Here is a 24,300-nt window from a genome sequence, read left to right on the forward strand (position 1 = left end):
TTGTGCCCTAAGCTGCTTCTAGCACGATTCTTAACCCAGTAAGATTACTTTTTTTCCTTTTTTTTTTTCTTTTTAATGCAAGCCGTAAAAGAGAGAAGGAAACCCTCCAGCATTTTAGCTCACATTTAAACATCTCTGGGTTGAAAAGCCAGGCTTCTTTGTTGGGCTGAACTGATCTGGTTCTCCTCCTGGCCTATCCTAAATTAGGCTGGAATTCGTTCTGTTTTGGGCTAAAACTCCCATCAACCGCTATTTTTTTCTCATTCTCTCCAAGCGGTTGGCAATTGGCTAGCATTGATTGCCGCCCCCCTCTCTAATGCTTTATCAATGCCATTAAAATTGTCGTCCATATGCCAAATACTCCCATTAAGATCCACGGGCCTGGGAGAGGTTGCTAACTTATAAGCCAACAGGAAAGAGGGAACAGAACTTGCTTGAATACTTAACAAGACCATATTTTCACTGCTTAAGTTAATTGGCCAGAAACATGCTTCAGAGGGAGTAGGCTATTTCTCCCCCCCCCCTTGAATGGATTAGCCCTGAAATATTGAGTGTCTTCCGCTTGGCTTGAAAGACTTGTTGGGTGTGTGTGTGTGTGTATGTGGGGGGAAATCACTCCCTGATTTGTGAGAGATAAAAAAAACCCAACTCGGATGAATGCTCCAACACTGGAAGTTTTTAAGAAGAGACTGGACAGCCATTTGTCCGAAATAGTGTAGGGTTTCCTGCCTGAGCAGGGGGTTGGATTAGATGACCTTCAAGGTCCCTTCCAACTTATTATTATTATTATTATTATTATTATTATTATTATTATTATTATTATTATCGATCATCGCACAGTCAGCCAGATGTTCAGACTGGATTTGGCATTTTGTCTACCTATCGAGTCCTTACCCAGGACCTGGGATAGGCAGATGTGGATGTTTGATGGTATTACAGATATCGTCGCAGGATGGAAGCAGTTCCTAGTAAGGCCGCCTTTTGCAATTGACTAATAGCGAATTTGTCAATGCCAATGGTGTTCAAGTGGTGCTCCAGCTGTTTTGGGATTGCACCCAAGGAGCCTATGACTATTGGTACTACCCTTGCTTGCTTTTGCCACAGTCTTTCTATTTCTATTTGTAGGTCTTTGTATTTTGTTATCCTCTCCAGTTCTTTCTCTTCTATTCTGCTGTCTCCAGGCACTGCCATGTCCACTATCCAGACTTTTTTGTCTTTCTTATCGACAATTGTTAAGTCTGGGGTGTTATGTTGCAGGTGCTTGCCTGTTGTTTTTATTATTATTATTATTATTATTATTATTATTATTATTATTATTTTGAGGTTCATGTAGTAAACTGAGAGAGGTTTTGTTGGCTGCTCCATCTCTTATGTCTACGGAGATTCTCAGTCCTCCAGGTCATAGTTCTCTACATTTAGGCGAGAAAAACCAAATGCATGGGTATAGTATAGGGCAGTGTTTCCCAAACTTGACAATTTTAAGGCATAAGGACTTCAACTCCCAGAATTCCACAGCCAGCATTGCTGGCTGTAGAATTCTGGGAGTTGAAGTCCTCATGCCTTAAAATTGTCAAGTTTGGGAAACACTGGTATAGGGGGTACCTTGCTCAATGGTAGTAACTGTGAGAGGGATCTTGGAGTTCTAGTGGACAATCACTTAAGTAGGAGCCAGCCGTGTGCTGCAGCTGCCAAAAAAGCCAAAACAGTGCTAGGCTGCATTAACAGAGGGATAGAATCAAGATCACGTGAAGAGTTAATATCACTTTACAATGCCTTGGTAAGGCTACACTTGGAATCCTGCATCCAGTTTTGGTCACCACGATGTAAAAAAGATGTTGAGACTCTAGTCTAGAAAGAGTACAGAGAAGAGCAACAAAGATGATTAGGGGACTGGAGCCTAAAGCATATAAAGAACGGCTGCTGGAATTGGGTATGTCTAGTTTAATGAAGAGAAGGACGAGGGGGGACATGATAGCAGTATTCCAGTATCTCAGGGGCTGCCCCAAAGAGGAGGGAGTCAAGCTATTCTCCAAAGCACCTGAAGGCAGGACAAGAAGCAAGGGATGGAAACTAATCAAAAGAGAGAAGCAACCTGGAACTAAGGAGAAACTTCCTGACAGTTAGAACAATTAACCAGTGGAACAACCTGCCTCCAGAAGCAGTGAATGCTCCAACACTGGAAGTCTTTAAGAAGAGACTGGACAGCCATTTGTCTGTAATGGTATAGCGATTCCTCCAAGGTCCCTTCCAACTTTATTATTATCTTTTATTCATTAGACATGAACTTAAGTCAACTGTAGTGAGAACAACAAACAGTGAGAACAATTAACTAGTGTAAGCACTTGCCACCAGAAGTTGTGGGTGCTCCGTCACTGGAGCCTTTTACGAAGAGACTGGACATCCGTTTGTCTGAAATTATCTAGAATCTCCTGCCTGAGCAGGGGGTTGGACTAGAAGACCTCCAAGGTCCCTTCCAACTCTATTGTTCGGATTACTCTGTTATTCTGTTACACTTCCTTGACTGCAAGCTGGATCCTCCTAAAATAGACTGAGGAACTGGTGGAAGTCTCAGGCTTCCCTCTTTGGCAAAGTCCCAGTGTCTCTCAGCTGCGGGAGAGGTTCGGCGCAGTATTAATTATGCAATGAAGAGAAAGCTTGACAGTTTTCCAAAATCTATACGGCATTGTCTTGTCGGGTTTTTTTTTTTTCTTTTTCCTCTTTTTGTTTGGATTGCTTCTATTGATTGCGCAGGGGGTGGAGACGGAACGTAGAAGAGAGGGAGAGAACGGGACTCTTGATTTAAATTCCGATTTGATCTCCACTTCAGTCGAATATACAGCGGGCTTCTTCGTAAGCCAGATTTCTTTTTTTTTCTTTCGTTCTTTTCTGGTCTCAGGGATTGCCTGAGCTGCAATTATTCAAATTGAGAGCAGAATGACCCAACCCAGTGTGCTTAATTATACGTCTGCTAATTGCATACTTGGGGCTTCCCCCATTGTCTGCGGCAATCTGCAAGCTTGCAAATAACTCATTTTGGATCGCTTACATTTCATTTCATTAATTATGGAGCGCGCTGGGGGTAAAGCCGCCGCCTCGCTCTGGTATTCCCCACCGGCAGATGAGAAGGAAACGTCGCTTGGGTGTTTTATCTTAGATCGACACAGGGGTTGTGTAATTGCAGATACCCACAGTTAGGACCGGAATTTTTGTTGCTAAGCAAGGGGGTTCAATGAGTCACGCCCGAATTTATATCATGGTTACAAAGCAGATCACTGCAGGCATACGGTCCTTAAATGGATCCAGCTTCCCCCATTGACTTCATGGTCAGAGGCCAGCTGGGAATGTCACAGATAGTGATCCTGGGACAGTGCATCTGTCCCAAAAGACTGAGAGGCTGTGCCCCTCTTGATGTTCTCATGAATCTGAACCCAGAAGAAGACCAATTAGGGTCATGAGCTTCTCTGTTGGCTCCGTGATGCCTTCAGCATGGTCACCTTGCTGTGTCTTTCCTACCCCTGTGTGGGGCCCAGAGCTATAGGGCAGCAAGGCTTCATCCAGAGAGTCCCACTCGTTGTTAAGCTGATCCTTGGTGCTCTCTGAGCTTGGTGGTTTTCTTGCAGATGTTTCATGACCGAACTAGGTGACGTCACTAATCAGTGCTGGACACTAATGATGTTACCTAGATTGGGTAATGAAACAGCTGCAAGGAAAGAACCAAACTCAGACAGCACCAAGGACCCCACAGTCTTCCTCTTCCTCCTCCTCCCCTCCCCCCTCTTCCTCCTGCCCCTGCAAACCCCACTCCTTTCTAGCCCTGATGATGCTACCTAGTTGGGTCATGAAACATCTCCAAGAAAACCACCAGGTTCAGAGAGCACCAAGGATCCTACAGTCTTCCTCCTCCTCCTCCTCCTCCTCCTCCTCCTCCCAAAAAGAACCAAGCTCAGAGAGCACCTGGGACCCTTTGTTTTTGTCTCAGTTTGGACCATTCCAGACTGCTTGGGGGGATTGTGTTCCTAGATTCATGGAGCAGCATCCTTTCCGACCACTGTAGCTAAGCACAAGTATGGAAGAACAGAATGAGACGTTGCACCTTGACGCCTCCAGTGAGTCAGGTAATTTGGTTTTACCCAGCTGTTTTGCTTCAGTGAAGCTGTTGAAGGCTGGGGAAACAAGTATTTGGAGGTGGCAGGAAGACTTCGAGAATCCCAGCTTTGCTAGGTTTTGTTGAAACCTACTGAAGGGCTACTGCATTAAAAGCCTGATAACAGAAAAGAAACCCAACCCCCCTTGAGACTTAGCCCAGACTTAGGAAATAATTTGTCTGTATCCGTCCATTCAGAAACATCCCATGTTTGCTAAACTATGGCAGCCTCCAAGATTTCACAAACTCTCTCCTTGGTGTGACAGTCAGATCACATTTGGGCAGCTGTTTCTTGGCAACCTTTTGGCGTGAAGGTCTCTAGCAGATGGGAGATGAGCCAACAATGTTTGAAGACCCTCGAGTAGTTCTTCAACTTGCTTTAGAAGGAGCCAACACGTGCCAAAGGAGAGGGAAGTGGGGTAACCAAATGCAACAGTCACAGGAGAAGATCTCCTGGAGATGTTGTCAACCCAAATTTTGTTGTGAACGAGCTTGTTTCCTGCCTTTACTCCTTTCAAGTAGCTGGTCAGGGTGCTGAACTAAATCCAGGTATCTCCAAGGGCTTTTGTATTTTCAGCGCTGTCCAGGGTGCTGAATTTCTCCACGTTGTCTACCTTCCTTTGCTTCTTCTTTCTTCACTCATCGTCTTTCTGGGATGGCTGATGTTAGCGGAAGATGCTCTTTGGGATGCTTTTCTGCGATTTTGTCTTTTCCTTTTATCCTTTTAATTTACATTGGCTGCTTTTAATGGTGGTTATGTATATTTTATTATCTACGCTGCCCAGAATCACTGTGCAAGACTATACAAATGTGAGATAGATAGATAGAGATAGAGAGATAAATAGAGAGATAGATAAATAGAGAGCTATGTAGGTAGATAGATAGGGATATGTATGTATATATATATATATATATATATATATATATATATAAAGAGATAAATAGATAGATATAGAGATATGTAGGTAGATAGATAGGGATAGATAGATAGATAGATAGATAGATAGATAGATAGATACTTAGATAGATAGATAGATAGATAGATAGATAGATAGATAGACAGACAGATAGAGATAGATAAAGATATAGATAGATAGATAGATAGATAGATAGATAGATAGATAGATAAATATATATAGGTATGTAGATAACGATATAGATAGATAGATAGATAGATAGATAGATAGATAGATAGATAGATATAGATAAATAGAGAGGTATGTAGGTAGATAATAGGGATAGATAGATAGATAGATAGATAGATAGATAGATGATAGATAGATAGAGATAGATAGAGAGATAGATAAATATATATAGGTAGGTAGACAGGGAGATAGATAGGTAGGTAGGTAGGTAGATAGATAGATAGATAGACAGACAGACAGACACAGATAGATTTGGAAATGAGTACCATCAATTGCTTTTTTCTGGTATTCCATTTGGATTTGATCGGGGGGGGGTTCCCGCCATTGTATTCAAATTGCTCCAGCGCGGAGCCAAGTCATCATCCAGATTGCCACAAAATGATGAAATCTCATAGTCTAGACTTTATCTGACTTGTCATATGTTGACACTGGTGGCGGGCAGTATTTCATTTTTCCTCTCCTTTCTCCCACACCCCTACGTATGCTGCAGTGGGTCCAGAGAATATTTGTTTAAAAATTGAAGCCATCTTTTCAGCTGTAATTACAGGAAAGAAATTCTGGTGTTGCAAATGACCCTTTTAAAAATGCAGTCATCAAGAAAATTAGAACGTGAAAGGATAATATAAATCTGGTCCGGCAATAAAATCTATTTCCTACTCCTAAACAAGAAACCTCTAGTGCATGTTGATCGCCAGCCACTAGCAGTAACCACTAGATCAGTGATGATGAACTTTGTAGAGACTGAGTGCCCAAAAACCACCACCATGCCCCCCCACTCCCGCTCCGTGCCCCCCCCACCCACAGGGCCACCCACCACCTCCATGGCCCACTGCAGATCTCCCAGGTGGCCCTGCAGTGCCATGGCGGCCACGTCCTCCACCCAAGCCCTGCAGCATCATCAGTGTGCAACGAGGCGTGAGGGCGGAGTCTTGTCCCTACTGCCCACTTGTCATCTCCTTGGCTGCGCTGCTCCGTACGGGCCACGTCCAGGGGGAACTCTCTTCTGGGGGGGGGCTGCTGGTGAGGGGGGCGCGGGGGAAGCGAGGCTGGGGCGACAGTGTGCATGCCCACAGAGAGGGCTCCGAGTGCCGCCTCTGGCACCCATGCCATAGGTTCGCCACCACTGCACTAGGTGCTCAATCCACACAAGACGAAGCACACAGCTGGGATCATTTCCCCATTGGATTTTTTTAGTGTTTTTCCTAGAGAAACTTGTCACTTGTCAATACTTATTTTTCTCACTCCTCTGCAGTTCTGAGTAAAATATAGATTTCATACAACTGCACAGAAACTATTTGCTGTTATGCCAGAGTAAGTATTCAGACTTGTTTTGTCGATGCTCCTGACAAGGTTACAACATTGGTTTTTTTTCCTCATCCACAATCACCCAGAGACGCTGAAAATTGAATATAAGAGCTTGTCTTTGCCAGGCACATGTTCTACGTGTTTCGTTCCAAAACCCTCTGTTTTCTTACGCCAGTTTTTTTTATTGTTTTGTTTTTTGCAAAACGGAGCATTAATAAAACGTTTCCACCGGCTTGCGTACTGTCTCGGTTTAAGCGCAAAAGATTAAACCTGCAAAGACACAAACGGCTTTAAGAAATAGTTTCTCCTTTTGCAGATTAGTGCTCATAAAGGTCTCGTCTCGTTCGTATTTTTTATTTTTCTTTTTTTCACAACAAGCTTTAAAAATAGGCCTTTAGGGGCTGACACCAACTCCCCCCCCCCCCCGGGCTCAGTACATCTTGGAAGCAAGCAATTGCCATGACAATCACACCAGTTGTGAGAAAAGAGAAACTGGCAGTGGGTAACTAAAACATCAATTTGCCATAAATCAGGCTGCAGTGGGCTTAGTGTGCCCCCAATACAGGATGAAGAAGGTTCTGCATTGAAGAATATATATATATTTGTAATATTCCAACTGACCTTGGACAAACCACTTGGAAAATATTTCTTCGGGATTGGCATGAGTTCAAGCCAAAGGGAGAAGGAACTCTCTAATGTTGATGGCCGTTCCGTTATAAGGGAGAAAGTTCTGCAGGCCAGCTGGGTTTTGAAAAATATGACCTTGGATCATAGACAACTTGAAAAATAATCAACACAGCAGAGTCTTCGTTCTCAAAACCGCCACCAAGAAGTTGGGAAATATTTCAAGTCGGGAGAGGAAAAGGGGAAGGATAAGAGGCGGATGATATTAACAACGCTACCATCTTGAGGGCATTACTAGGACAGATCAAGACTGCACATCTCTGATGGCATGTAGTAGTCTGGATTCCCAGGCGGGAGGGGTAGCATTCCAGAGGATTTAAGAGACAACTCAGCTCAGATAGTTTGTGTAAGAGAAAAAGGGTGAAGACAGCTCCTCCATAAATAGTTCACCACACTATATGCCAGTGGTGGCGAACCTATGGCACACATGCCAGAGGCGATACTCGGAGCCCTCTCTGTTGACACGCATGGGTTTTGGGTTGCGGTTTGGGCCAATCACCAGGAGATAGGGAGTTCTAGTTCAGCCTCAGCCATGAAAGCCAACTGGGTGACTTTGGGCCAATCACCAGGCGACAGTGAGTTCTAGTCCTGCTTTAGTCACGAAGGCCATTTGCCCCCATTGAAAAAAAGTGCAGAGAAAAAAATACAGAAACAAAAGAAAAAAAACAGCAAAGTACACCCATCCAACAAATTAATTAACGGTCGTGTTGTGATACTAAAGCAAAATTAAATGGATATCAATCACTTCCGTGTAGCACATGTTTGTTTGAACACTGTAAATCAAATTGCACATAAAACTGTCTTGAGTTGTAAAATATTATGAAATCTATGCCAAAGGAAGAGAGACTGTCTTTTTTTCTTTCTCTTTTTCTCCTTCCTTCCTTCCTTCCTTCCTTCCTTCCTTCCTTCCTTCCTTCCTTCCTTCCTTCCTTCCTTCCTCACTCCCTCTTTCCCATCTCTCTTCTCCTCCTCCCCTCCTTCCTTCCTCCCTCCCTCCCTTCCTCTTTCCCATCTCTTCCCCCTTTCTTTCTTTCTTTCTTTCTTTCTTTCTTTCTTTCTTTCTTTCTTTTTTTTTTTTTCTTTCTCTGGAGGGAAAATAACATTTATTCAAAAACTGGATATTTCCTAAACCTAGGGCAGGTAATCCTTGACATCACCATTAAATAGGACAAGAATTTTTGTGGCTAAGCAACACTTTTTAGACTGTTACGCAAATCACGCCCGATATTATGACTTTGTCTGCCATGGTTATTATCAGCAAATCACTGCTGGTTGTAAATGGAGGACTATCTGTATGCCAATTTTCTTTTGTTTGAAAAATTTAAAATTAAAAAAAGAAATAAAGGCAGAGTAGGTGGGAGGTGGAAAAAGTAACTGTCGGATCCCATTTTTAAAAAAGAAATTTAAAGAAAAAGGTGGAAAAAGCGTAGCGAAGGGTATGGATATTTTAAAAAAGAAAGAAAAAAAGAAATATGGATTAGTTGAGATTGATTTGTTTTACACTGCATGATTAAGCTGTTTTTTCCCCTCTTCCTGCCTAAGCCGATATGTTTTAAGTTCAGCTTTAAATTTCTGAAATATTTTTAGATCTGAATTGTTGTCCTTTTTTTTTGTTTTGGCAAACAAAGAACTCTGCCCCTGAATTGGAATATATCCAGTCCCAGGTTTCAAAACGACAAAATATTTTCAAAATAAACCAAACTTTGAAGCTTGCCCTTGCCAAAATAGTTATTTTTTTTCTCCCAATGCAGGAAAAAAAAAAACATTTTTCACCTAGGATGTGTTTCCTTTCCTGTTTGTAAAAAGCCCATTCCAGCCTGCTAAACCTTCAGAAATGGAAGGCAATTACATATCTATGCAAAACATTAACTACATTAAAGGCAGCACTAGCAGACAGGAGACACTAAAAGGGAAAAAAAAATAACAAATGGATTAAGGTTTACAGAGGAGGCTGAAAGCCAGGTTTGAGAAATTGAAAAAAAAAAAAATAGAACAATCTTCAGAAAACATTATAAAAACACTTCTCCACCCCACATCTATATACTTTTATCAATATTACATTCCCATACTCACAGCACCCACCTATGGTAGTCCTCGACTTGTAACTGTTCGTTTAGTGACTGTTTGAAGTTGCAATGGCACGGAAAGAAGGGATTTATGACTAGTTTTCACACTTACACGACCGTTGCAGGATTCTTGTGATCAGGTGATCAAAATTTGGACCTTTGGCAACTGACCAAGGAAGTCAGTGGGGAAGACAGATTCACTTAACAACAGAGTTGGAAGGGACCTTGGAGGTCTTCTAGTCCAACCCCCTGCTCAGATAGGGTTTCCTGCCTGAGCAGGGGGTTGGACTAGAAGACCTCAAAGGTCCCTTCCTATTGTATTGTATTGTATTGCATTGCATTCTATTCTATTCCATTCTATTCTATTCTATTCTATTCCATTCCATTCCATTCCACTCCACTCCACCCTACTCCTTTCCTTTCCTTTTCTCCCTTCCACCCTCGCTCCCTCTCCCCTCCCCAATCCTCTCCTCTCCATAAATTCCACTCCCTTCTAGCACTGATGATGTAACCTAGTTAGGGTGATGAAATGTCTGCAAGAAAACCAGCAAGCTCAGAGAGCACCCAGGACCCCATAGTCCTTCCTTCCTTCCTTCCTTCCTTCCTTCCTTCCCTCCTCTCCTCTCCTCTCCTCTCCATAAATTCCACTCCCTTCTAGCACTGATGATGTAACCTAGTTAGGGTGATGAAATGTCTGCAAGAAAACCAGCAAGCTCAGAGAGCACCAAAGACCCCATAGTCCGTCCTTCCTTCCTTCCTTCCTTCCTTCCTTCCTTCCTTCCTTCCTTCCTTCCTTCCTTCCTTCCTTCCTTCCTTCCTTCCTTCCCTCCTCTCCTCTCCTCTCCTCTCCTCTCCATAAATTCCAATCCCTTCTAGCACTGATGATGTTACCTAGTTTGGGTAATGAAACATCTGCAAGAAAACAAGCAAGCTCAGAGAGCACCCGGGACCCCTGAGGTCCATCTACGTAGGAGCAGAAACAAGTCGGAAGAATGTTGCTAGCTCAGTCGAGTAAATATTAATTGCTGGTCTGATCTGATTCTTGGACTGCCAATAATTCACGCGAGGAAGCTGCCTTTGCTTAGCTGTAGTCTCTGTTTACTGAAGCCGGGAGAAACAGTGGGACAGTTAGTGATGGGCACACAGTTGTGATGCATCAGGGGAGATTTTTCAAATGACGCCGCCGTAGGTATCTGGGCTTTCTCTCTCCTTCCCCGCTTCTCCTTTTTAAACACCTGTGTTTCCTTTGCTTCATTACCTTCCAAGGTATACCTAGAGAGCCGCAAGTGCCAATTCGTTTTCTCAGACTGGCTAATTTCCAAAGCACATTAATTTAACTGGGCTGCAGCCGAGACCTGCGTCATCGGCGAAGCTCTCTTGAGTGTAAAACAGGAAAGCCGAGGGTTCGTGTTGGTTTGGGGGCAGCAAATGCTGGCCTTGCAACGCCGGAACAGCATGGGGATCTTCTGGAGAAGATCCAGAGAGACATTAATTAGATCTACCTCCCTGTTCTCGTTAGACAGCCTCGGCTGGATTGTTGAGAGCGATGCTTCTCATCCTCGGCAAATGGAAGGTGTGTGGACTTCGACTCCCAGAATCCCCCAGGCAGTGGAATGGCTTCCCCAGCCAGATGGGAATTGAAGTCTACACATCTTCAGCTTGCCAAGGTTGAGAACATGGAAGGGGAAAGAGAGGGAAGGAGGGAGGGAGAAGGAAGAATAAGGAGGGAAGGAAGGAAGGAGGGAGAAAGAGGAAAGAGAAAGAAAGAAAGAGAAAGAAAAAGATGAGAGGGAGAGAGGGAGGAAGGGAGGAGAGAGAGGGAGAAGGGAGAATAAGGAGGGAAGGAAGGAGGGAGGGAGAAAGGAAAGAGAAAGAAAGATGAAAGGGAGAGAGGGAGGGAGGGGAGAGAGAAAGAAAAGAAAGAAAGATGGAAGGGAGAGAGGGAGGGCGGGAGGAAAGAGAAAGAGAGGGAGAGAGAGAGAAGAATAAGAAGGGAGAGAAGGAAGAGAGGAAGGAAGGAAGGAAAGAGAGAAAGAAAGGAGGGAGGGAGAGAGATAAGCAAGAGAGGAAGGAAGGAAGGAAGGAAGGAAGGAAGGAAGGAAGGAAGGAAGGAAGGAAGGAAGGAAGGAAAAATGGAGGGTGGGATAGAGAGAGGGAAGGGAGGGAGGGAGATGAGATGGAGCGTGGGAAGGATGAGACAGGGAAGGAAGAGAGGAAGGAAGGAAGCAAAAAAAAAAACCCGAGGGAAGGAAACATCAAAGGAGACATGTTTTCAGTCTGTCAACACCCGCAGCTGTGCCAAGCAAGCACTGGCAAAACAAGAAGGTGCCAAAGCACATTTTGGGAGCTAAAAACAGAAGAAAATAGTAGGGTGCAAATCAGTGGGAAAATTAGGATTCTTTGGAGGAAGACTGAGTGGTTTTGGGGGAGCCCCTCAATCTGGGATTCTCAAAAAGACCAGGGTCACTGATAGAATTTAGGGCTACCCCAGTCTCTGGCCCAATGAGGCTCCTTTTTTGAACTAAAACCATGGGAAAACATTAAAAAAACCTTAGCAGGTAGATCAGAGCTGTGCTGTAGGGCGCCCCCTCCTTCCCCAGAAACCTTTTTTTTTTTTTAAATCAATAAATCCTATTCCCAGCCTGGCAGCTATGAAAAACCAGACTCATTTCGGTTGCAAACATGCCAGGCCCCCCAAATATTTTTTTTTTCTTTTCAAAACCGAATGAAAAGAAGGTGAGTTATTGGAACGGCAGGAAATGACGCAGGAAGGACCGGGTGGCTGGAAGCGGTCAGCGAATTGTCGAAAAGAGATCGAATCTTTATTTATTTATTCCCCCCCCCCCCAAAATAGTCTTCATTTGCCTGGTAGAAGCTCCTTCTGACACCGGGTGGTTTCATCACCCAAAGAGACAAGAGTCCAAATTAGCTTCCATTTTGGGTTAGCCATCGAATCATCGAGTAATAGAGTTGGGAGGGACCTTGGAGGTCATCTAGTCCAGCCCCCTGCTCAAGCAAGAGACCCTGGCAAGAACCATAGAGGAACAAAGCTAGAAGGGACCATGGAGGTCTTCAAGTCCAACCCCCCTGCTGGTCTTGTTGTCTTTGTTTTAAAATTGAAAAAGGCAGATAGTCCTCCGCTTACGACCGCAGTCGGGATCACCTTTTTACCATGGGCGCTATCTTTGCTTTCTTTTGCCTCAGTCGTTCTGGCGCTGTTTGCAAGTCTTTGTAGTTTGTCATTCCTTTTTCCCTCTTCATTTCTGCTATCTCTAGATCCTGCACAGTACAGAGGTTCTTCTCTTCCTTACTGACAGTTGTTACCTCTGAGGCGTTGTGTAGCAGGCGGTAAGTAAATCACACAGTTGTTAAGTGAATCTGGCTTCCCCTCCTCCATGGACCTTGCTTGTCAGACGGTCGCAAAAGGGGATCGCATGACCCCGGGGACACTGGGGCCGTCATAAATACGAGTCAGTTGCCAAGCGCTTGAATTTTGATCCCGTGACCACAGGGAGGCTGCAACGGTCGTAAGTGGGAGAACCGGCGATCAGTCCCTTGTTTCAGTGCTGTGGTAACTTTGAACTGCTGTAAGTCGAGGACTGGCTGGAACAGGAACGCAGCGATGACGCAGCCGCTTCCTGGCCACCGTTCTCCCTCTTTTGCATCCCGGGGAGAGCAGTTCCTTTGCCGAGTTATTTTCCTTCCCACAGACATTTGATGCGAGTCATTGCATTTGAGTTATTTTAGGAAGCCAATCTGCCACAGAGTTTTGCCCAAGCCAAAAAAGATAAAATAAACAGAAACACGTTCCAGAATGGGGCAGAACAGCCCTGAGCGAGATGGACACCCTTACTTCCTAGCCAAAGAAACACAGATCCTCGACTTAATGACTCAGTTTTGAAGTGTCAACGGCCTCCTCTGAGCTCAGGTGATCACATTTTGGGCACTTTGTCCCAAAGGTGCTTCCACCCCCCCCCCCAAGAGGCAACTGGACTTTCTTGTTTTTCTTTGAAGACGTTTCGCTTCTCATCCAAGAAGCTTCCTCAGCTCGGATTGGATGGTGGGGAGTGGAAGGATTTATACTCCTTGCAGAGAGCTGGTCATTTGCCTTTTTTTCTAGAGAGTTGTCGAGGCCGCTTGGAGGTTTATTTGGGTCCTCAAGGTCACCTGAGGGGTCCAAATGGGTGTGGAGCCTTCTTGAAAGGACTGTGTTGTAGACTGGTGATCGATGATGTCATATCCCTCCCCCTCTGTTGAGAGAGAGGGGACTGTTCAATTTTGACATCCGTTTGCATAGTTCAGGAAGCGCTATGAGGACCAAGTTAATAAGTGAGGGGGCAACATTAATCTCATTTGGGGTCAGCCTCTGCTTACCATGGCTTCCGTACCAGATCCACCTCCTTGCTTTTAAAGCCCAGAGAATTCCCAGGTTGACGAAAACTGTTAAGGAACAAGAAAGCCACAACTTAGAAGCTGATCCGTGCAACAGAATAAGAATAAGAATAGAATAGAGCTGGAAGGGACCTTGGAGGTCTTCTAGTCCAGCCCCCCGCTCAAGCAGGAGAACCTATACCATTTCAGACAGGTGACTGCCTAGTCTCTTCTTAAAAATCTCCATGATTTCTGAAGGCAAAGCTGTTCCACTGGTTGATTGTCCTCACTGTCAGGAAGTTTCTCCTTCATTCCAGGTTGCTTCTCTCCTTGATCAATTTCCAGCCGTTGTAACCTCGACTTACAACCGTTAAGATTCATTTAACAACCGTGTTACTAACTGTGGAAGGAAAGGTCGTAAAATGGGGCAAAATTCACAACTGTCTCACTTAGCAATGGAAGCTTTGGGCTCAACTGTGGTCGTAAGTTGAGGGCTCCTTGTACGTATATTTAAAAAAAAAAACAGCAGGAGAAAAATCTAATATTATTACTTCTCCGGCTTTTTTTTTAAAAAAATACATATTTGGTCAATTCAAGGAGACAAACCTATTTCTAACCAGCGAGTCCCTCAATTGCCCCCCGCCCTGCCTTGCCGGGGACCCTTCCCCATCCTTTTGATCTCCTCCTTCTCCTCTGCTTCTGCAATCGCTCTTATGCGCCAGTGTCTCCCTCCAAATGTTGCAGTCTCTTTCCCGTCCCAACCGCTTCCAAATTAATGGCAAGCAATTATTCCAACCTGCAAATCGCTCCGAGTCGCCTCTAAGCACAGCAAGCCAGAAGGAAATGAATCTATAAATCACAAATATGGTCCTCCGCAGTGGAGAACGGGGAGAGGAACACAGGTTCGTCCCTGGTGTGCTCACACATGCGTGCGCACCCACAACCCCGCTTTTGTGCTGCCTAAGCAAAGGGGGGGGGTGCCTCTCTCTGCCCTTTTAAGGACATTTTGCATTGATCTCGAAAGCCGAACCCTAAAAAAAAGCACGAAATGTGTACAGCCAAGACCGAAAAAGGGGGGGACCCCAGCAACTTTAATGAATAAACATCAGCGCAGTGAGAACATCAACACGCCCTTAATCCGTCATGATTTCTTTACAGGCCTAAAACAAACCAGCATGTGGAGTGAGTCGATGTTTTTGAAGATAAGTCTGAGGGGGGGGGGGGAAATTGGCCTGCTTAATGCTTGATGTAATGTGCCATATGCCATGTGCTTTGGGAAACATCACCAGCCTCCCCACATTTTGTTATGTTAACATGTGAATCAAATAATTGCAGGTCCGTATCAGCTGCGTCAAATAATCAGACATGCACCGCGCCACGTTTTTGTTCAGTTTGTCCTGGCACAATGCTAAAATTCATTTTTAGGACTCCGTAAGAATGTCGACGTCCCGTCTTAGCAATATTCTGCGGCTTGGCCATTGGATTGCATGTGTATAAAATCTCTCTTCTAATTTATATATATATATTCTAATTTATAAATGTATATATACAGCTAGTCCTCTTCTCTTCTCTTCTCTTCTCTTCTCTTCTCTTCTCTTCTCTTCTCTTCTCTTCTCTCCTCTCCTCTCCTCTCCTCTCCTCTCCTCTCCTCTCTTCTCTTCCATCCCATCCCATCCCATCCCATCCCATCCCATTCCAAGCGCTTATCACGAGGAGGTCCTGCCAATTAAAGAAAACCACAACGACATCTTGAGTTATTTTGGGGAGGAGGGCAAAGAGTTGGCCCTGACTAAAAGACCAAGGGGGAGACGGGTCTTAATAGACATGACCTCATCCACAATACAGATGTGATATTTAATAACAATCACTCTGCGTGTCGGCTAAATATCACCAGTGAATGATTTATGATTTGGAGGAAGAAGGACTTCAAATGTGTTCCTGGGATTGGAAGAATGGGTCTGGGCATCTGTCTGCCTTCCTCACCTCTTTTTCTCCTTCCTTCCTTTCCTTTCCTTTCCTTTCCTTTCCTTTCCTTTCCTTTCCTTTCCTTTCCTCTCTCCCTCCCTCCCTTTCTCTCTCTCTCTTTTCCTCCTCCCTCTATTTCTTTCCTCTCTTCCTCTTTCTTTTTTCTTTCTTTCTCTCTCTCTCTCCTTTTTCTCTCCTCCCTCCCTCCCTCCGACTTCCTTTCTCTCTCTCTTTCCCTCCTCCCTGCCTCCCTTTCTCTCTCTCTCTCTCTCTCTCTTCCCGTCTCTCTTTCCTCTCTCCCTCCCTCCCTTCCATTTTTCCTTCCTTCCTTCCTTCCTTCCTTCCTTCCTTCCTTCCTTCCTTCCTTCCTTCCTTCCTTCCTTCCTTCCTTCGGATCTGAAGCCCACTGGGTACAGGAATTTTGCCTTCCTCTGTGTTTGAACATCCTCTGTTTGCTCTCAGCTTAGGAGAAATCAATCCTGCTGTCTAGACTTAAAATGGTTTGGAGAAGGAAATCTGAATACAATAATAAAGTATTTTCTTGCAGTGCTCAATTCAGTGGATTATTTTTAAGTATTGACAAATGTCAATTACCACTTCTCCTCAAAATTTGCGACAGTTTCTTTTAGTTTTAGCATCTGGGTCCACAGTGGTAGAGTAGATGCTATCTGCTATACAGCAAGATTAGTCATTTGCCCGGAGGCAATTTATGAATGTAAAATACCACTTTTTGTTTGCTGAGTTAACAGTATGACATTTTGAATAGAGTACAACTTTCTAACAATCAGGGAGCATCTCTTCCGTAGAATAACTAGCAAAGTTTGCAATTTAGCTGTTGCTGGTTTTTTTTTTTTTCCCCCTTAGGTAAGAAAAAGACTTTTTGGGCTGTAAGGACTAAAACACATCTCCAGAGGTTGTGGGTGCTCCAACACTGGAGGTTTTTAAGAAGAGATTGGACAACCATTTGTCTGAAATGGTGTAGGGTTTCCTGCTTGAGCAGGGGGCTGGACTAGAAGACCTCCAAGGTCCCTTCCAGCTCTATTCAGATTGATTGATTGGAGTGGCGTAGGGTCTTGCTTGAGCAGGGGGTTGGATTAGAAGACCTCCAAGGTCCCTTCCAACTCTATTCTATTCTTATTCTTGTTCTGTTGCATGGATCAGCTTCTAAGTTGTGGCTTTCTTGTTCCTTAACAGTTTTCGCCAACCTGGAAATTCTCTGGGCTTTAAAAGCAAGGAGGTGGATCTGGTACGGAAGCCATGGTAAGCAGAGGCTGACCCCAAAGGCTATTGATGTTGCCCCCTCACTTATTAACTTGGTCCTCATAGCTCTTCCTGAACTAGATGACTTTCATGGATTTTCACCCCTCTCTCAAACGTACTTGAGTGGTGGAACTCTTTCTTTCTTTCTTTCTTTCTTTCTTTCTTTCTTTCTTTCTTTCTTTCTTTCTTTCTTTCTTTCTTTCTTTCTTTCTTTCTTTCTTCTCCTTCCTTTCTTTCTTTCTTTCTTTCTTTCTTTCTTTCTTTCTTTCTTTCTTTCTTTCTTTCTTTCTGCAGTTCCTGTCAGCTCCTACCCATCTTACCCTTTCGTCCTCACTGATGTTTTGAATTTTGTTTTGTTTACTTAATTTTATTGCAGAAGTGCTCTATTCCGTCAAGCGATTCCACTCTCAAAGTGGAAATATTTGCTACAGTTCAAAAGTTTGCCCTTTGCAAAGTTTCACCCTGAAACTCTGAATTGCTGTTTTTGTTTCTGCTCTTTATGACACAACAGGCAGTTTCTTGCTTTTCATAAAATTCTGCAGAATTGGGAACAAAATGGGGATTGTTTGTCCTAAGAGTTTTGTTCCTGTTGTGTGCTTATCTCTATGTCTGTTTTTTTTTAAAAAATCACTTTATTATAGTCAAAACCACTTACTTGTGGGAAATATATTATTAACTGTATTGCAAATGAAGTTCAGTAACAAAAGCCGACTGTAAATCTCTTTTCTGCTTCCCAAGAATGAAGCAACAATGGGTTTACTTCTCTCTCTGTTTGAATATTTTTTTCCCCTTTGGCAAACAAAGCTTGCAAAACCATATTTACCACAGCTTTCTTTTCTCCTGCAAATCAGGTTCTGCTCTTACCATATGTCAGTATTATTAGTGTGATTTATCATTTTTCTCAGATTTACTGTCCCCTTTATAGCCAATCATGGCAGTGAACAATAAAAGCCAAATAAAATCCTCGCACCTCAAAGAAGAACAAACAATCCCTAATAAAACAATTTATTAAATCCAGCAATCGAGGACAATCCACTAGGATTAAGATGAGCATCAGAAGAATTGAAAAAGCGTGATGGAGATAACCTTCTAAGAATGCAGTTTAGGGACAGCCTTAACAGGCAACACAAAGCATTTGGATGCCCGGAAAGTAACTAGATTGCCAGCTAAGTTGATCTCCCCAGGGGAATCCTTTCTTATGATGGAGAGACTGAATCCTCAAAAGATCTGCTTGTGGAGTAGGCTACAACTCATTGAGTGGTTTGGGGTGAAGTTAACAAGAGGATCTCAAGAGGAGATTCCCTGAGGGTTTTTGAGATTGGGGAGATAAAGGAAAAAGATGTTGAGACTTTGGAAAGAGTGCAGAGAAGAGCAATCTTATCTCTACAGGGATGACGTTCCACAAGGAGGGAGCTGTCACGGAGAAGGCCCATCTTGTTGGTCTGCTAAGAAAGGGGACCTGTTACATACCCTGCCTCCCCACTCTGGTGGGTCAGGTAGATGTGACTGGAAAAAGGTGGTCCTTCAAATAACAGAGAAGAAGCCACCACTGAGAAGCCTGTTCTTCTCGGTCCAACCAGATGGACCTCCCTAGGTGAGGGGACCTATAGCATTCGCTATCTCTCCACTCTGGTGGGTCAGGTAAATGTGACCTGGAAAAGATGGTCCTTCAAATAACCTGATCCCAAGGCACGTAGGGCTTTGAAGGTGACAACCAGACACTTTGAATGGAACCTAGAAGCAAATGGTCAGCCAGTGGTTACAAAGCCTCTTCCGTTGGTTCCTGCTGCTGAGAAAAGCTGGATTCCAGAATCCATCACCTCCAATGACGAGGCTTGGAAGGGGCTGTCATCGAAAACTTATCTGCTTCTCAGGCCATTGAACGCCTCTTTGCAAAAAGACAGATTATTCCCGACAACTGGGGAGACACTGTACATTTGTTTCACGCTGCTGTTGTTGGCTGGTGCTGTGGAAAGGGAAAAACAAAACAAAACAGGTAACCTCAAAAAAAAAAATCATCCTGCTCTTCAAGAAGGAAATTCTGCACACACGCGCACACAAACACCTATCTCTTTTCGACTCTCTGTGTAGAAGATCGATATTTGGTCACAAGGTGCCTTCCAGTTTGTTCTCATAGTCCTCTTCCTTCCAAATTTTTTTTTTGGGGGGGTATTGTATTGATTGGTTAGACCAGGCTTTTTGACATGGAGGCAAGGGAAAGGTGTTGCAAACTAGGGATGGAGTTGAAGTTTGCAAATATGTGTGTGTGTATGGGGGGGGGGACCCAAATAGGTACCCATCAAGGCTGGCTGGTTGTGAAGATTGGTCTAGGGCAGTGATAGGCAACCTTGGCTCTTTTATGACTCGTGGACTTCAACTCCCAGAATTCCTGAGCCAGCCATGCTGAGGGGAAAGGGAGAGGTTTCCGAGCTGAGTCATGCTGGCTCAGGAATTCTGGGAGTTGAAGTCTATGAGTCATAAAAAAGCCAAGGTTGCCTACCCCTGGTCTAGGGTGAAAAACTACGAGGTGAGGAATAGACTGAATGGATCCTAAAAAAGGAGGGATGTTCTATGGCAGCATAGTTGTCATTTTGGGATGAAGCAGAAGGGATCAGCTGGATAGACCTAGAGCAGCAACAGACCTCAAGAATGACACGTGAAGTTCTGAGTAGTTTCTTTATTGTCATTCCCCTATAGCAGTGGTTCCCAAACTTTTCTATACTCCGCGCCCCTAGAACACTTCTGATATATTCTTGCACCCCTTACAGAAGTTCGAAATATCGGCAGCGATTTATGCATGTACGCCATAATTTTGAAACTTCTAAAATCCAAGTTTTCGCGCTCCCTGGAATATCTCTCGCACCCCCCAGTTGGGAATCCTTGACCTATAGACAGAATCTTACCAGACTAAAGTAATTATCTGCATAACTATAGATACACTCTGTGAATTGCTAGGGAAGAGCTGTCGTAGCTCTTTTCCTGCCTACTAGACATCCCAAGTTCTGCTGCTTCTTTGCCCTCTGGGGAAAAAACTTAACATTTTTTCATCGGTCACGCTACCACCTGCCAGGCGCATGAGTTCATTGAAGGCTGGCACTCCAACAACAGTTCTGTCCACAGACACTCTGATCTACAACCAGCCGACGAACTCGTCCGTATCCAAATCAACCGCACAGCCAACCAGAGACAGCACTGACTCTCAACCATCCCGGGCAATCCCCCATTCCCACCAGCAGTTCACCTCCCAATGATGTTGACAGTTCACCTCCCAACACCCATCACAAGACTCATTGATGACTCACACCTGGCCCATCACAAGACCCACCACAGACCCTCACTTGATACACCCACGCCTGAAGCCCTTATAAACAGAACGTTGACACTAACGTCCCCTAAACTCCACTGAAGATGTTACCTAGCCTGGTAACAAAACATCCAGAAACCAACCCACAAGCTCGGAGAATGGACCTTCACCCTCAAAAAAACGTATTCCTCCTGGGACTCCAGACTACATTCCACCACACAATCTTCTCAAGAAATGATGATGAAAGAGCTTATGAATTTCATGGGGCATTATCTTCTTCTCCCCTTTAGTAGCCAAGGGTGACTTCGGGCCAGTCACCAGGAGATGGTGAATTCTAATTCCACCTTAGGCACGAAAGCTGGCTTGGTGACTTTGGGTCAATCACCAGCAGACGGTGAGTTCAAATCCCACCTTAGGCTTGAAAGCCAGCTGGGGGACTGTGGGCCAGTCCCTCTCTCACTCAACCCAACCCACCTCACAGGATCGTTGTTGTGGAGAAAATAGGAGGAGAGAGGGTTTTGGATAGGTTTGAGTTATTTTTATAAAACGAATAAAGGTGGGATATAAGTAAATGAGGTAAATTATTCCTCAGAATAGAAATAGGAGTTGCCCCCATAAATGCCCTGGAAATGGGGGAACTGAAGACACATCATGCTTTCCTGTAACTACACGAATGAAACAATTCAGTTACACCTTTGTCAGGTGTGGAAAATATATATATATCAAAAGCTTTTCTTCAGTTTCCCCTCTGGACCTAATTAGCCACGTGGTGCTTCTTCTGAGGTAAATGGAGGGACCTTTCCCAGTGACTTAGAATCAAATGATCAGATTGGCTTAAATTACCCCCTTTTTCAATCTCTTGTTTTTTGTCCTCTGGTGGAGGATTTTCTTAGCATTCAAGTTCACCTCAGCAATTAACTGTAGCCAGATTCTGATTGTAGATAAGTGTATTAAGCCCTTTGTGTTCCTAAAGCTCGCACATGGCTATTTATAGTGTCAATTAATTCCTCATCTTGGTATGTGTCTTTGACACATCTGTTATGGAGCCCACACAGACTTTTGTCTCTTAACTCTGCATACAGACGCTTGTGTGTTCTGCTCTGGTTTTATTTAGAGCTTCGTTACCCCCCCAAAGTTCAATCTTACCAATGTTCCAGAAATCCCAGGATGGAAATTATACAGATATATACATACACATACACATACACAGAGAGATACATGTATTGATATGCAGTTTTGGAAGGATGAAGCCCTAAAGCAGTGGTTCTCAACCTTTCTAATGCCACGACCCCATAATACAGTTCCCCATGTTGTGGTGACCCCCAACCACTTATACATCACCGGGTGCCAGGGGCATGGCCAAAGAAAAGGGAGAAAAAAATGGCAGACAGCCTTGTTTGGCGACCCCCGTGAAATGGTCGTTCGACCCCAAATGGGGTCCCGACCCACAGGTTGAGAACCACTGCCCTAAAGGTTCCAGAGTTGGAGAAATGGACAAGAAATGAAAGCATGCTTGGTCTGCCTGTGGAAGAATGTTCTCACGGTGGTGGAACGTCTGTTTTGGTGGAGAAGATCCAACTTCGAAAAAGGTTAGCTGAACGGGAGAACATTTTTAGTTGGGAATGAGCGTGGAATGAATTTTAGAGTTGGAAAGGATGGTTTTGGTTCACCTCCCTGGAACGTCCAGAGAGACCAATTAAATGATCTCCAAGAATCGACTATCCATCCTTTTCTGAAGACCTGCAGAGGTCCTACTGTTCCAATCTTCTTGTCAGGAAGGCTTCCTTTAGGTTTAAACAAAATTTATTGTCATGGAATGGGGTGAGGAGGTGGGTCCTCAGGATATTATGTCTTGTTGCTGAGAATGTTTTAGCATGTGGACAGGTTTTGCGGAGAAAAGAGTGACAGGGTAGAATTTGATTTACTGTATGCCTAATCCACACTATTCCAGGCTGTTCAGAAATGGAGCCAAGCAAACATTTGTTCTTGGTTTTATGGATGGCTCGGTAAACATTTATGAGAGTTGATGATTTGCGATGGAATTCAGTAAACGTTGCTGATGCTAAGTGGTTTTAGTTGCTTCAGATAGCGCGCTGGACTGGATGGAGGTCTTCCTTTATAAATTGAATAAGACTGATCTGCATTGAGGATGGGAATGGGGATGCTTTAGTACTTAAGTAAGTCCATCTTCATTCTTGCTGATTGGATTTTTTTTTTTTAAAAAAAAAAGTCAGGATTCAATTCATGCATATACTGGTTAGTAGGTCAAGAGAATGTTCTCTAAGGTTTATTGGGAAATAGCACGATGTTTATTAACAACGATGGAAACACCGAGAATATTTCTTCCTGTGTCTTGCATGCAAGGAGACCATTTGGTGAAGAGTTTTTGTGTTAATTCAGGGTGGAACAGTGGTATTCTTGATGCTCTCTGAGCTTCATTGTTTTCTTGCCGATATTTCCTTACCCAACTAGGTAATATCGGTGCCAGAAGGGAGTGGGGTTTGCGGAGTGGAGGCAGGAGAAGAATAAGAGGAGGGGGAAGATACGGGGTTTTGGTGACCTATGAGTTTGGTGGTTTTCTTACAGATATTTTATTACCCAACTAGGTAACATCATCAGTGCTAGAACGGAGTGGGTTTTGTAGAATGGAGGAGGAGGACTGTGGGGTCCTTGATGCTCTCCTAGCTTGGTTGTTTCCCGGCAGATGTTTCATAACTCAACTAAGTAACATCATGAGCCCACTTCTGGGTGGAAAAGAGACGTATCTCAGCCCCCAGATTTAACTTCACTTGGCCCTGAAAGAAAAAAAAAACCTAGTGAAGGAAGAACACGCTGAGGTCAAGAATGATTTAAAGAAAGGCCCACCTATATAGAGAGTAAAACAGTCGTCCCCCCCTTTCTATACACCTTGGCAAATTGATTTGATACCAGCTTCCCAAGGCCACCAGTAGACCTTCTGCAGATACTTCAAGCAAGAAACAGGGTGGGGGAAAAAAAATACAACTCACGCAAGCCACCAGTTTGTTAAATGAATGCCATTTCTCCACGAATCATCTTATTTCTCTCTCGTTCTTGCCAAGTGACGTTTATTAAGGAAATAGTTAAGCTGAAAACGCGATGGGATCCCTAGTTTCCTTGTCGTTGTGAAGATTAAATTTTAGCAGATGGAACCACCAAGAAGCCATCACTTCTAAGATCGGCTGTTATAATCTGCAACCAAAATGTGTTTTTTTTTCCCCGCTTCTGTTTATTGTGTTTATTTCTGCCGAGGGGTACATTTCATGGACTAACTTATGCAGTTGAAATTAAAAATAACTCCAGACCTTCCCCCCCCCCCAAGCGGGCATCGAATTGGAGAATATTTTCCCCTTTATATTTTTTTTTCATCCACGTTTCCTCCCTTTTCAATCTTTCCTTGGCTGAACTCTTTGTTTCGCAGATTACTTTGGGGTACGAGTGTGGGTATGTGTCTACCTTAAACAAAACCTTTTCCCTGATCCTTCACCCCCCTTTCTTTCTTCTGACATCAGCACACTGTGACTGTCTCTCTGTGTCTGCATTGAAATTGCCATCTTTTGTTCGCTGCTTTTCATCGGTGTGGGATTGTTGATAATCAGCCAAATTAGAGCAGGAATGAGAGCAAAGGCTGTTGAAGCAAAGAAACATCTCTGCTTGGAGCAGAGGAGAAAGGCTTAGCTTGGAAATGGGATTGTGCTGGACTTTGCAAAAAGACAGTTGCAAAAGAATGTGTAATAATTACTGCCTTGATAGTTCACTCAGCTGAAACAGGGCTCTGGAGAAACAAATCAGAGCTGATGGTATCACCCAAAGGAATTCCTAAATCTCTACAGAAGACAAACAAAAGGCTTTCCTCTAAGTTCTAAACCAGTTCTAAGTTCTCAAGATGTTTATGATAATGTAGTAGGGGGAAAAAACACACTCACTCTCTCCCTCTCTCTCTCTCTCTCTCTCTCTCTCTCTCTCTCTCTCTCTCTCTCTCTCTCTCTCTCTCTCTCTCTCTCTATATATATATATATATATATATATTATATATAT

General features: G+C 43.9%; 1 protein-coding gene across 7 annotated transcripts in view; it reads left to right on the plus strand.

Moving 5' to 3' along the window:
- ARVCF (ARVCF delta catenin family member) overlaps positions 1–24,300 on the plus strand; it is a 197,890-nt gene that overhangs the window by 35,493 nt on the left and 138,097 nt on the right. For 5 of the 7 annotated variants that reach the window (XM_039332363.1, XM_039332369.1, XM_039332367.1 and 2 more), the window contains exon 3: positions 16,875–16,940. The exons of 1 other annotated variant lie outside the window; for it this stretch is intronic. Coding sequence is in view for 1 of the 6 variants with exons in the window: in XM_039332370.1 (XP_039188304.1) it covers positions 16,938–16,940 (3 nt within the window). In the remaining 5 variants the exon portion in view is untranslated. Of the gene's footprint in view, positions 1–12,620; positions 12,693–16,874; positions 16,941–24,300 lie in introns of all 7 variants that reach the window. One more of the 7 variants, XM_039332364.1, reaches the window with a different exon arrangement.

Source organism: Crotalus tigris, unplaced genomic scaffold, assembly GCF_016545835.1.
Source record: "Crotalus tigris isolate CLP2741 ecotype Arizona unplaced genomic scaffold, ASM1654583v1 scf7180000024461.2689607, whole genome shotgun sequence".
NCBI lineage: Eukaryota > Metazoa > Chordata > Lepidosauria > Squamata > Viperidae > Crotalus > Crotalus tigris.